This window comes from Agelaius phoeniceus, chromosome 4, assembly GCF_051311805.1.
Source record: "Agelaius phoeniceus isolate bAgePho1 chromosome 4, bAgePho1.hap1, whole genome shotgun sequence".
Classification (NCBI taxonomy): Eukaryota; Metazoa; Chordata; class Aves; order Passeriformes; family Icteridae; genus Agelaius; species Agelaius phoeniceus.
Genome location: NC_135268.1, coordinates 32,725,807 through 32,738,735, shown reverse-complemented (window position 1 = coordinate 32,738,735; position 12,929 = coordinate 32,725,807). Strand labels below are relative to the sequence as shown.

Below are 12,929 nucleotides of genomic sequence, written 5' to 3'. Positions count from 1 at the left end.
TGACATAGGAATGTGATATCACAGGTTATTCAGACTAAATTTCAGGTGTTGATTAATGAAATTATTCATAGAGTCATAGGATGTTTTGTCTTGGTCATAGGCCTTGTAAAGCTCATCTAGTTCAACCCCCCTGCAGTGAGCAGGGACATTGTCAACTAGACCAGAGCCCAGAGCCATGGACAGCCTGACCTTGAATGTTTCCAGGGACCCTCCTACATTGTGGCATAAAGTCATGCCCCCAGGTCCTCTCACTTCATGCTCTTGTAAAATGTCGATTTCCAGCTCTCTTGTAGGCCCCTTTAGGTACCTGAAAGTGCTCTAAGGTCACCCTGGCTGAACAACCCCAACTCCCTCAGCCTGTCTCCATAGCAGAGGTGTTCCAAACCCCTAATCATCTCTTTTTTGTTTGTTTCTACAGGTCTTTCTCATATACACCCTTAGGAAATTGAATTTATTTAGACAACTTTTTCAAAACTATTTAAAGGTCTTAACAATCTAAGTAATTGAGGTACTTCTGAAAATCTTATTACTCAGAAGAGACAATAACTTGCAAATTGTGAGGGGTTTTAGGTAAGAGTAGCTGGACCTCGAGGCAGCACAGAAAATATGTAATATTTTCGACAACTCTAAAGGCAATCAGGAAAAGTCACCAGCATACAACTTCAGTGTTCAGATATATTTTATAGTTTTTTAATCTGGACATGCTTAAAGAACTTCAAAGAGTTCTTTTGTACCGTGATATAGACTAACAAAGTACCTTATCTGTGATTATCAGTCTAGCATCAATCATTTCAGATATTCCAGTAAGACCTGAAAATTGCAACAGAAAAAAATAGTTAGTGATAGATCTTGTGGATGCATCTGGGACTTCATAGGTTTGTGCAGCTTTCCAGAGGTACCCTATGGCATGGCAAATTGATTTCCACATGCTCCTCAGTATCCTCTACTGTTCATCAAGGCCACAAGATAATACTGTCCATACTGGAAGTTAGAACAGATGTAGCATACTAATCTGGAAATAGCTGGTTTCTGATTATGAGTTTTAACAGGTTTCTTTACACTCCTGAATTTAAATAATTATTAGATTGCAAGCCTTGGAATAGAGCTTAGTTGATCATTGAGATCAAATCAAAAGGGCAAGGATGTCAGAAATTAAAACAGATATAAGTCATACTGCAAAAGAAAAAAAAAAAAACAGACATAAATATCACATCTTTCTTCTCAAAAACATAGCTTTTCTTTTTTTCTATAGCTGCTGGCAACCAGAGTACATATTCCCTTGTCCCTTCAGAAACTCCCACTTCTCTGTTCTATATCTAAGAGTATGGTAAATGGGTTACAAACATCTCAGTACCAGGATCAGCTGTAAAAACAGCCAAAGAGCCATTTAATTCACAAATGCAGAGACTACTCAGTTTGAAATATGACCTTTTTGCTTCTAGGATGCAGATCCAAAGCTACTGCTCCTCTGTGCATGTGCATGTATAAGTAAGTACACGTGTAAGTGCCTGCTCACTGTCCAGTGAAGGAACATGCATTGAACTGACAAATGCAAAGAGGGTTCCTAATGAGGTAACTCCCCTGACAAATAAATATACTGCCTCATAACTCAGCTCTCTCTTGGCAGATTTCTCCATAAATCTGCAGAAATCAGAGGAGCAGCATTATGAGGCAACACCAGCAGGGAGAAAGGGCTGTTGTGTGGTCACATTCCAAAGCAGAGGAAAGGTGAGCTGTGTTAGATGTGAGCAGCTGTGAAGAGGCAGTAAGATCAGGTAATCAGTGCCATTTCCATGGGCTCATTCTCCAGACTTCTCCACATTTTGCACAGGTCATTTCTGGTCTGATTTTTCAGGCTTACACAAATGAATGCAATAATTTCTTATGAAGACTTTGCATAAACTGAAATTCAAATATCATTGAAATTTATGTCTGCCAACAATAATATTTTACTGGTGCTGCACGCTCTGATAACTTATATTTTTCAAACCATAATTTATATGCATCATAGACATATCTCAGAGAAAAACTAGGTTTTCTGTTTTAATCAGTACTAAATCAATGTTATAAACACAGAATATTTATTACTTTCCCCTAAAAAGTTATTTCTTTGACATTTAAAAGTTAGCCAAGGTATCTGGATTTACTTTGGGATGTTTAAAAATCACAAAACTTATAAAATATTAAGAACTGACTTCCAAATTATTGTTTGAAAGAAGAGACAAGGTAACTGCACAAGAAAGGCAAAGCATTTCTGATGAACATCAGGCAATTCAGTTGTAGGTTAGCACCAAATTGAAGCTTCAAAACCAATCTAAATTTTGCAAGTCTATAGTCTTGTAATCTCCTGCTTTATTGTCCATCATCCTATTTCTGTGTCTTGAAAGTTCCAAGACAGCTAGTTCATTTGGCATTATTTCCTCAGGCACAAATCAAGATTTAGTCCAAACTTGTCAAAGCAGAAATTTCTAAGACAACAATTTTCCCCTACAGACATCCAGAATTATGAAAAATATACTCTAACTTTTCACTAATGACAGTTGGGAAAAATACAGTGTTGTTTCTGCCATAGTTTGCTCTGCTGTCAAACATTGTCTGAGTACACTCCATACATATCCCCATGTGTGCTTCCTAAATAGCTTTGGAACTCACAGTCTGATTTCAGTGGAAATGATACAAAAGGATACTGATCTCAAAGATTATTATGTTTCTGTACATTCTGTAGAAATATAAAACTGAGGATTGAGTTCAAATCCTGTAAGTTGGTGGCTGAAGAAAAGGCCTTAGTAGGAGATCAAAATTTTCATGACACCTAAGAATCTGCATGCCAGCACTTATAAATATTCAGTTGTAAGAAAAGCCACAGGATTTTCATACCTTAACCATCAAGGCAAAACAACCACAAGGCACCAATCCATAGGAAATGGGGCTTCATTCATGCTGCAGCTCTACATGCCACTCTTTAGTTGTATTACTTTTTCATTAATCCAACTTGGATTTATAGTCAGGGGGGTGCTGGAGCCAGTATGTAAGAAATTCTAGCCTCCATTATTAACTCAAAAACATGCTGTGCTTTTGTCTGAGATTTCTGATAGAGCTCCAGCCAAACTGCCATGATTAATGAACATTTCAGCCAGTATATGCAGAATTCAGTCTCAGAACCTCTCATGCTTTGGATTTACGGTAGAGATTTTGTGTAATTACCCTGCACAGGAGCATACCTCTCCTTCTACCAGCTAAGATAAGTGGGGATAGAATTAGTTTAAGCAAATTCAAGTAATGAAAACAATCACTCATTTCCAGTGTTCCACATACAGATTCACATCCAGGCAAGAGAGAAGACCATTCTCCCCTTGGAATGGATGGAAAAAAAGAGCCACTTTGAAGATATGTTTGTTGGAAGAGCTGACTTCATAAGCAGAGGATGGTGAACACGTGAAATTATCATGTTCTACATGGTGTTGTGAGCAAAATGAGCTAACAGTGAATTCTCAGCTGGTTACACCAGGCTGTGTGAAAGTGCTGCACTAAGGTTGCTGGAATTTAATTGAACTTGCATAGGTGCCTCTGCCCAGTCTTTCCCTGGCTTTTGTAGGCTAACACAACCAAAGGGAGCTCAGACCTGCCTCTATGTGCCAGTGCAGGCATGTCCTCCTTCACATACTTGTAGTGTGATTTTAGGCAAGCTATAATCAGTAGAAAATGGGCGGGTCTGGAAAAAAGTTAGAACTTGTCTGGAATTTTTGGTCAAACATTAAGAAATTCTAATTCTTCAAAACACAGGCCTTTTTGTGGAAGCATACTGATTTTGAAAGGGAAATCACAGAAGGATAATTCAGATTGAGGGGCAAGTGTATGGCCAAAGGTGAAGACCTAAAAACCTAGATAATCGTGAAACCATTTAACAGCAGTTTTCATCTGGGGCTTAGGCTGCCAGGTTCAGAAATCTTTGGGTTGTAATCAGATATAGCAGAAATATAAAAGCCAAATGACAGTTAAGAAAGCAGTAAATGTAACTTTGGACTTTTGCAATACTTTAGTAGAACATCAAAATATGTGCAATAGCCCTGCTCAGGCAAGGCAGGGCCTGGAAAGTCAGTTGGGAACTATCTGAATTCACATATCAACTTTACTACAAAGATACCTAAGGTTTTAGCAGTTTTTAAAGCTACTGCATCTCTGACCTCTGCTGCAATAAACTGTTCATGAACAGTCATGAGCCCTTCTCTCATGACATATTCAAATACCTTTGACTTTGCATGAGTTGTTAGATAATAAGAATATTTTTCTATGGGCCTGCTCACACAAAATACACATCTAACCTATTATCATCAGAATCTTATTCTTCACAATTTTTCTATAAAATTTATTAAAATCCCCCCACCAAAGCAAGCAAACAAAAAAAATTAAGGATGTACATATGAAGCGCAAGGAAAAAATTGTTCTAAATTTATGAACTGCTCTAAATTTATTCATATCTTCCAACTCCCAATTACATCTTTTAGTGGTAGCTTCCTACCTAATTTTGCAACATTCCCCTAGTAATTATGTAGTTGATATTTTAGTAAGGCTATCAATATTTAACTTGTATCAATGAGAAGATTGATTGAAAACAGATGTCATAGTTATAGTCCTAAATAAATCACAAAATATTTTTCTCTAAGCCAGCTTTATACAACTCTAGATAATGTCTAGTATTCTAATGTGAGCTATTCAGTTCCTCTGTTGCTAAAGCACTGTGGTATTCCCAGAAACACATGCACAGCAATACACAAACAGATGAGAACCAGGATTTAAATGAAATACTAACAAACAGGATTTTTAAACTTACTAAATGAAATAAATAAGAAAGGAACTCATTATATTCTTTGTTTCCTTATCAATCCTCATATTTTTGTTAGTATGCCTTTACACTTCATATTTTCATTCTGAAGTATTTTTAGATTGGCATGTTTCTACCTCTTGACTTTATTACCTCTTTCAATTGACCTGCAATAGTTAATTTCATATTAACAAATAGAGTAGAAATAAAAGGTAAGGCCTAATAGGCTAAAAAGTACATACAGATTCATTAGCAAGCTTAAGATTTCTGAGCCTTACTTGTTATACAGTATCATATAATTTTAAAGACATTTAGGAAGGGAAATAATGTAGATTCAAATTCAGGATACAAATATGAAGCATGAAATGTCTGGGAATGGCCTAAACAACGTCAACAAGTACTAGCTTTTAATCAGAAAAAAAGCCCCCACATTTTGCATAGAGTTAAGCATAAGCCTAAAGACTTTACTGTAAAAACTGAATATAGTATAGAGCTTTTCAGATATTTTTCAAAGATGAGAAAGCTAGTGCAGAAAGTTTCTGTCCAAAATTATACTGGAAGGCTAAGCTTACTGATAAGATTAACCACTCTAAATGCACAGGTAGAGAAGCCCAGTGTTCTACAGATTTACTCCAGCCTGAATGCTCTTGCTGAATTGAGCTCTTAGGAGGGAAAAAAACAATCTTTGGTGCCTATTTTCAAATCTCTGCCCAAATGACTTAAAATGATACATAAATATGTTTTGGGAAAAAATACATCAAAGTACAAACATACCTCTGTGTGTGTACTGAAGTCTGGGTTCTTCCTCCATTTTAAAACTGATCCTACTTACAATGAGTATTTAAATAGTCGCCTTAAATTTCTAAGAAAAATAATTTTCTTAAAATATAAGTCCACTCTTCAATAATGCCTTCATTTGGAAACCAAAATATTAACAAGAATAAGCAATGTAGGATGGTATAATGGTACTGACAGCATGGAAGCATAAAAAATATGATATTTTCATATTTAATACTCCTTTAATTTCTCCTGCAGCTTACTTCTCCCCTAAAACCCAGTGTAAATGAGGTTCAACCTTATAAACTCTTTTTAAAAGTATATGCTGGTAATTTTGTAAATGTCCAGTAAAAATGTATGCAGTCTTAAAGATCCATTATATAAATTATTGTTTTAACAGTATTTTTGCTATCACAGCTCACTGAAAATATATTTTTTCATATACAGAGGTAAATTCAAACTTACAGAGGTCAATTTGAAATTTTCTGATAAAATATCTTATTCTATATTGGAATAGTGTGCTGCTATTAATTTCCAGATCATTGAAAGCAAATTGGAAAATCTTAATAAGGCCTTTCCCTAAAGTGGAGCCAAAAGCACTTTGGCCAATTTAATTAACTACAGTGTACATTGGTTCTATTGCTTCAACTTCTGCTGAACCCTTTAAAAGCCCTTTGCCAGGTGGCTAATGGCAAAAAAAAAAAAAAAAAAAAGCCAGATACAACACATGAAAATCCCCTCACAAAAAATAAAAAAACCTAGCTGATACCCATGCTTAAACCCCAGGTTGACATTCAGCACTAGCATTTTATCTGTCCTTTCACTTTACTCACTGACAGAAGACAACCTCCCAGCCCTTGAGTCAGGCTGACACTCTTCTTGGAGCTTCTCAGTGTTCCTTGGGGAAGGGTGAGGAGGCAGCCTCAAAAATAAAATGCAAATGAAAACTATTACTGTAATTTTGCCTTCCCTTTAATAGAAGGAGTGATTTCAACAAAACACCTTGCATGAATATATGAAAAAAACCAATATTACACTATGTTACTGCAGATTGACCAACAATTTCCACTGGTGAGCTTCACCTTTAAACATTTAAAATTAGCATCAGATAATCATCATTACACTTAACCAATCATTATTGTAATCAAACATGTATATATCAAAGCAGAACAGGGCACTCTATCAATAAAATTATAGAAATGCTAATGAGTAACATCTTCCCACATTTTTGACTCAAAGTGCTATATAGAATTTGTTTTGGAAAACGTGTGCTTTCTGTATTTCATTTTGTCCTCTTGTTTCTCAAAAGAAATAGAAACAGTGTTACTTCTCTTTACCTTCTGTCAAAGTGTGATTACTCATAATTCCAGTATTTTTTCCAGTGTATTCTGAACTTACTTCAGCGAGAGCTCTCCTTCCAGCAGAAATCACCCACTGTTTGAACACACCTCCACTTCACAGTGCCTTTACACATTTCAGTTGAATCTTAATGTTCTTACTCATTTTATTTCTGTTTGTATCACCATAAATATGGTGTTCATGCTCTGTTCCTTTTTCATAAGTACATCTCTCATGTGCACATTACCATATTCTGTACAAGTACTGTTCAGGAAAGCTATGCTTGTTTATAATTTTGCTGATTTCCTAAATCGCCTCCTAAATGTCTTATATGGGTCTGGATGTGTTTGCACGTAAATACATACTGCAATATAAAGATATGTTGTGTGTGTGAAAGAGAGAAAACGTGCCTGAGAGATCCGTTTTTCCAGTTCTATGCCAATGTTTTTTCTAGGCAGAAGTCCCTGGAAATAACCACATTTCCATCACTGGAAATATCCTAAATTTATTTCAAGAAATGGAACATTATTAGGAGACTGACTTCCAAAATAAGTGGCAGACAATAAGCTTAAGCAAAAATACTTACATTTTAATAGGAAGCAAACACACATCATTAAGGTTCAGAATCAAAAGTCTGTGGCATTAAATTAATTCTTGGTCAGGGTTTTTCAGGTGAATCCAGCCTGCTGCCTTCTCTTTCCAAGAAGGACTGTTCTCCAACCCCCTGCCAGCTCAGCTTTTAGGTGCTCATAGACCTTAACATCACAGTCCTTCCTGATATTTCCAGTTTGATACCTTCTTCCCACATGCAACCTTTACCAGCTAAATAGAGCTGCCCAGCCACAAGGCATGGCTGGATTTATTCATGCTTTAGCTGCTAAATGCACTTGCCTGCTGCAGCTGGCAGCTTTGGAGCAGTGGAGGAGCACAGGGTACATGGGAAAGGGAAGTATCTCTTCCAAGGTGGTGTAAGGCACATGCATGTGCACAACAGCAAAGCCCAGGCCCCAGCTCCTGCAGCAACCAGTACTGCAGCAAATTCCACTCCCCAACCTGCTGCACCCCCAGCTATCCAGTCTATTTTCAGTATTTCTTAAATAGGAGTGTACTTCACTGGCCCATCACTGCTTTGAAGGCATATTTTGTTTCATATCGGGTTTGTGGCAGTTTCTCATTATCACTTTTCACTTGTGTCTTTCTAAATTAGCATCCTTTGTCATCCTTTTTCTCCACTTTAGAGACACATAACAAACTACACAGCCTTAATTTGGGTTTTGACTCAAAAGATCAACAGGCAAAAATGAAGAAGGGGAAAAAAGTTGGCAGTTCCCATCATGTTGAAACAGTTCAGAAGAAACAAAAGGTCACAGCCCACCTACTCAACAGTGCATCATACACCCTTTGTACTTGCTGTCTTTAGAGGGCCTCTAGCAGCACAAAGCAGAGCACCTCAAAAAGAAAAATATGACTTTCACATAAATTGCTGAAGAGGACCTTATTCCTTCCACGTGTACCACTCAGAGTTTTACCTGGTTGTCTGCAGAATTAAGTGTTGGCTCTGGGATCCCAGTGTTCCTGGGCAGGTGCTGTAGCACAATGAGCTGGGATGGGTATTTTGTCAAACTGCGACAGCTGATTATGCTGCTGCTTCTGACAAGCACTGGGGCTCCTGGGCTGTCACCCAGAGCATGGGGAAGGAGGTAAGATGTTGGACTTCTTTTTTAACCAGTGCTCTTTTAGAGATCCCAGCCCATATCTCAGGAGTAGTCCTATAGACACAATGCTCTGCTTCTATTTTGAAAAGAAAAGTAAAATTAGAACTAACATTGTGTGATGGCAGCTCAGATATTCTCACCAGGTAATGCTTTCTCCTGATGTATTTCAAATTCTGATCCTCTTGCTGAGTTGAAAATCTAGGATTTAATGTAAAGAATTAATTGTTATGCTTTTGAGATACAATAAATTGTCCCCTATCTCTTCAGAAGAAACTTATCTCGTGCAGTAACAAATGCCATAAAAACCATAAAAATCTGTATCAAAAGAAAAATGTCTTTACTCACGATTTTCTCAAATTGCTTTCAAGTGCATGTTTTCTTATTCAAATATTTTCCTGAAGAAAATATACTATATGTAGCTACTTGGATCTTTTCCTAAATGCTTATTTCTTCACAAAAAAATACCTTTTATCTTTTACATGCAGTAGCTTCATAATAGACAATTTCTAAACATTTAGAAACTTCAAAGGATCACTATTTTTATTCCTACTTTGATAATAATTTTCTGGTTTTTGTTCATACTTATTACTGTGTGAAATATGAGTACTGCAAAAAGAGAACTGCTGTTTATTCTTCCAAAGTGGCACAAGCTGTTTTCCTCATTCTAACTGTGAACTGCTTTGAACATCATTTCCATTGAGTATGCCAACTTTTCATATTTTGTGAGCCAAGGCCTCCTAATTTCATAGCCAGCTTGCATCACCATGCAAGTTCAATTTCTATTTTATACCTTAAGGCTTACATTGATGAAATCTGACCTAGTTACCTCAGGGCTAAAAAGACTGAAGTTTTGATCAGTCATCACTGTCAGCTTTAGCACACATTTTCTTTAATCCTTCTTAGTGTGCTGGAGCCATTAGGACTGTTTTTGCTGGGCTTTGGACTGGAAACAATCCTTAATTTAATCATAAACATTTGCTCACGTCAACCAAATTTTTGGGTCTGTTAAAGTTTCATTAAACGTGTTGTGTGCTCAGCCATGCTTAGAGACTTAGGTGACTGACATTCACAGAGAAATTATTCATGACAGCCAATTTTCTGTCAAGGTCCTCATAATATATACCTTTGAATATATGAAATGCAAGTTATTTCTTTCAAAGAGAAATAAGCCAAATGACAGGACTGCAGGAAATAACAAGATGTGGAACTACACATAGAGGAAAATAGAGAAATCACCTCTAATTCCCAATTTATCCACCTCCTCCACTGCATTCCCCATGCTCTCAAATACATGACTACATACACAAGGAGAAATCTAATGTGATCAGTCTTTGTTTTTAATGAAGCAAAATATACCAGAATATGCTTGAAGTTTACTCTGTGCTAGCACCATTTTTAACAGAGCTGTTTCATCCTGACCTAATATATTGTAAATCAACACTTTCACCAGCTTTTGATAAACAATTAAGTGGTTTAGTAATGCAAAGTAAAATATTTTGAGGATCTGAGTGAGATCATCAAACTAATTTCTGCAATGAGGATTTTATTTGACTTAAAATAGAGATAATCTCACACCACAGAGGTCTAATTTCATCAAACTTAAACTCCATATGCAGCAGGTTGAGAGGTTCAATTACTTATTAATCAAGAACCCTGACACAGGGCTAATTATTTTTTGATATTTCTTAACTTATTGAGGTTTCCACTGTGTTTACAAGGACTACTCTCTTAGCCACTTCAAAACAGGTGGGTTCCCTTAAAGGAGCAATGCCCCATTATTATCTTACCAGCTACTGTACATATTTTTTTCCAGTCAGAGTTAGCCTTTATTAAGTGAGTCCATGCAGAATCTCCACACTGCACAAGGTTGGCAATGGATTGGTTTAACAGATGCTGAAGCCAGGTACATTTCTCATATTTGCAGAGCATATACCATAGCCACAGTAGACAGCTCTAGTTCTGCCACAGTAGAAAGGAGTGTTGAAGAAAGTCTTTAAACAAAAAAAACCAACCAAACAAACAAACAAACAAAAAAAAAAACAACAAAAAAACAAACACAAGTATAAAATGGATCTGTTTCTCCAATGACCCATGAAATTAGCATAGAAGAGAAACAAGTTTTTCTAAAAGAGATACACTCAGAATGCTACAGTAGCCTTGGATATGATTCCTAGTTCAGGAATTGCTGTCTTCCTTACAGTGATTTCTACCATCTCCCACTTTATAAATCACAATTTCTCCAAAGCTACTCCTCAGGATATTTGCCTATATGCATAGGTAGTTTATGCAAGATAGCTGTAGAAAGTAAATTCACATCTGATTGTTTTTTCTTCACCTGTCATCCCTTATTTCTGCTCCTTTTGATATCTAAATCTCTTCCTGATTTCCTACTCCTTAACAGGCCATTACCTGCAGGGTACAACATGTCATACCACAATAACTGCCTGGGTTTTTTGCACACTTAACTCTTTCTATTGCTCCAAGATTGACTCAACAATCAAGAAGAATATTGAACAAATATCCTTCTTCTGTATTATACACAGAAGAATAACACATGCTGGAACTCACACCAGCTCTGCATGTTGACCTATTTCATAGTATTCCTATATAAGAATTTATCTTGACATTGAGGCAAAGATCAAGACAGCCTTACCCACACATGCATAAGAACACACACACAAATTTAGGACAATATGCTTTCTGGGACTATATTTAAGTGTCTATGCATATGCAGATGGAAAAGTCACGTGGGTGTAGATCAAGTGTTCCTGAGCTTGCGCAGCATTAGCCTACACACTGAAGATAAAAAGGATTTTCTGTATCATGCTGGCTGCTTTCACCAATAAAAGCCTCTCTGCCTTGAAGGTAGTTAGCAATGCTGGAGTGAATCACAGTGTCACATTAGTCCTGTAACTAATGCCCTATTTTCCCAGGCAAAGGTTCATTAGGGAAAAGGAATATAACTGTGTGGATCAGGAAAGAGGAAAGAGAGAGAAGAGAAGGCAAGGTCTGGAAAAGTAGAAGGGAGGATGACTGTGAGAAATGCAAGAGGAAGGGAGAAAAGGTTTAACAGAAAAGAAAAGGTACAAATGCTAGGAGGTGAACTATTGTGGAAGACGAGAGGGAAAAAAAAGATGGAAAAATGAAAGTCCAGGAAGGAAGTGAAACTAGTGCTGAAAGAAGAGAAGGCTACATATATTTCAAAAATCCCTTATTTTTTTTTCCTAAAAATAATTTGGGATCACAAATGCATACTTTCTCCCTGAGGTGTTAAATCTCTGAACATAATGACAAAAATTCAATAAAACAACTACTCTGTTAGAATATTGATTGCATAAAGCCACAGGTTAATGAGCATCCTTCTAACAGGTGAGTCCTGCATATAAATGAGGAACATGGATCTCAAAAGCTTATAATTCTGGTCCAGCTAAATACTGAGTGTGTTACCAGCACGTTGTAAGATACTATAATGGACAAAAAATCATTTTCCTTCTCTAAGAACATTATTCTAAATAAGAAATACTATTTCACTAATAAAATAGCAAAGATTGAGGCTACAGAATTAATCCCCTTTAAGAAAACAATATTAGCTAGCTGGATTGCTGTGGGTTGAAGCTCCATCCTTACACAGGCATCCAATTTTCATTTTCAGAGCAGTTGCTAGGATCCTCTTCTGTTTCCTAGCAACATATTTTTAACCTACTTTCCTAGTGCATCACTTACCATGAACAAAAAGTCTTTGTAGAAGCAAATCTTTAGCTCTTCTTTCAATACAAGCATATGCAAGTAGTAGTAAATTGAGTATCTATCTGGAGGAGTTATTGAAAATTCACATTTTTCCTGAGACTAAATGCAATGAATGAAAAAATTATAATGAAGTAGCCCTGGAAAATCACAGATTTTCAATTTCTAGTGTCCTTGTAATTCTGAACTTACTATTATATCTTGTGGGAGGGGGGGGAATGTTCCTAAAGGAAAAACCTATTGTTTCTCGGGGAAGTTTACTGGAGAATTTGAGAGAAAAACCTAATGGAGGCATAGCTGTCTAAAACAGAGTATTCCCTTTTTGACTGCATTGGGATCCTTGGAGTGCAATATACTGGATATTAAAGAATCTAACACTAGGGCATGTTTTGAAGTCTTATTTAGAAGCAACAACTGAATGAAGATATTTTTTATAAAATTAACAGAAATGAAATGTGCAAAGGGAACAAGGTGTATTCCCCATTTCCAGTGCCATCTCATAACCATTGTCTAGATATTATTTTAGCAAAATT

The 12,929-nt window shown here is 36.6% G+C and overlaps 1 protein-coding gene across 6 annotated transcripts in view; it reads right to left on the bottom strand.

Annotated features, from left to right (window-relative positions):
* LOC143693955 (uncharacterized) overlaps positions 1 to 12,929 on the bottom strand; it is a 183,785-nt gene that overhangs the window by 55,938 nt on the left and 114,918 nt on the right. For 2 of the 6 annotated variants that reach the window (XR_013182073.1, XR_013182072.1), the window contains 2 exons: positions 8,763 to 8,850; positions 758 to 810 (listed from right to left, as the gene is read on the bottom strand). Coding sequence is in view for 1 of the 6 variants with exons in the window: in XM_077177238.1 (XP_077033353.1) it covers positions 787 to 810; positions 8,793 to 8,850 (82 nt within the window). In the remaining 5 variants the exon portion in view is untranslated. Of the gene's footprint in view, positions 1 to 757; positions 811 to 6,432; positions 8,736 to 8,762; positions 8,851 to 8,997; positions 9,032 to 12,929 lie in introns of those variants that run through there. The other 4 variants (XR_013182074.1, XR_013182075.1, XR_013182076.1 and 1 more) reach the window with 4 other exon arrangements.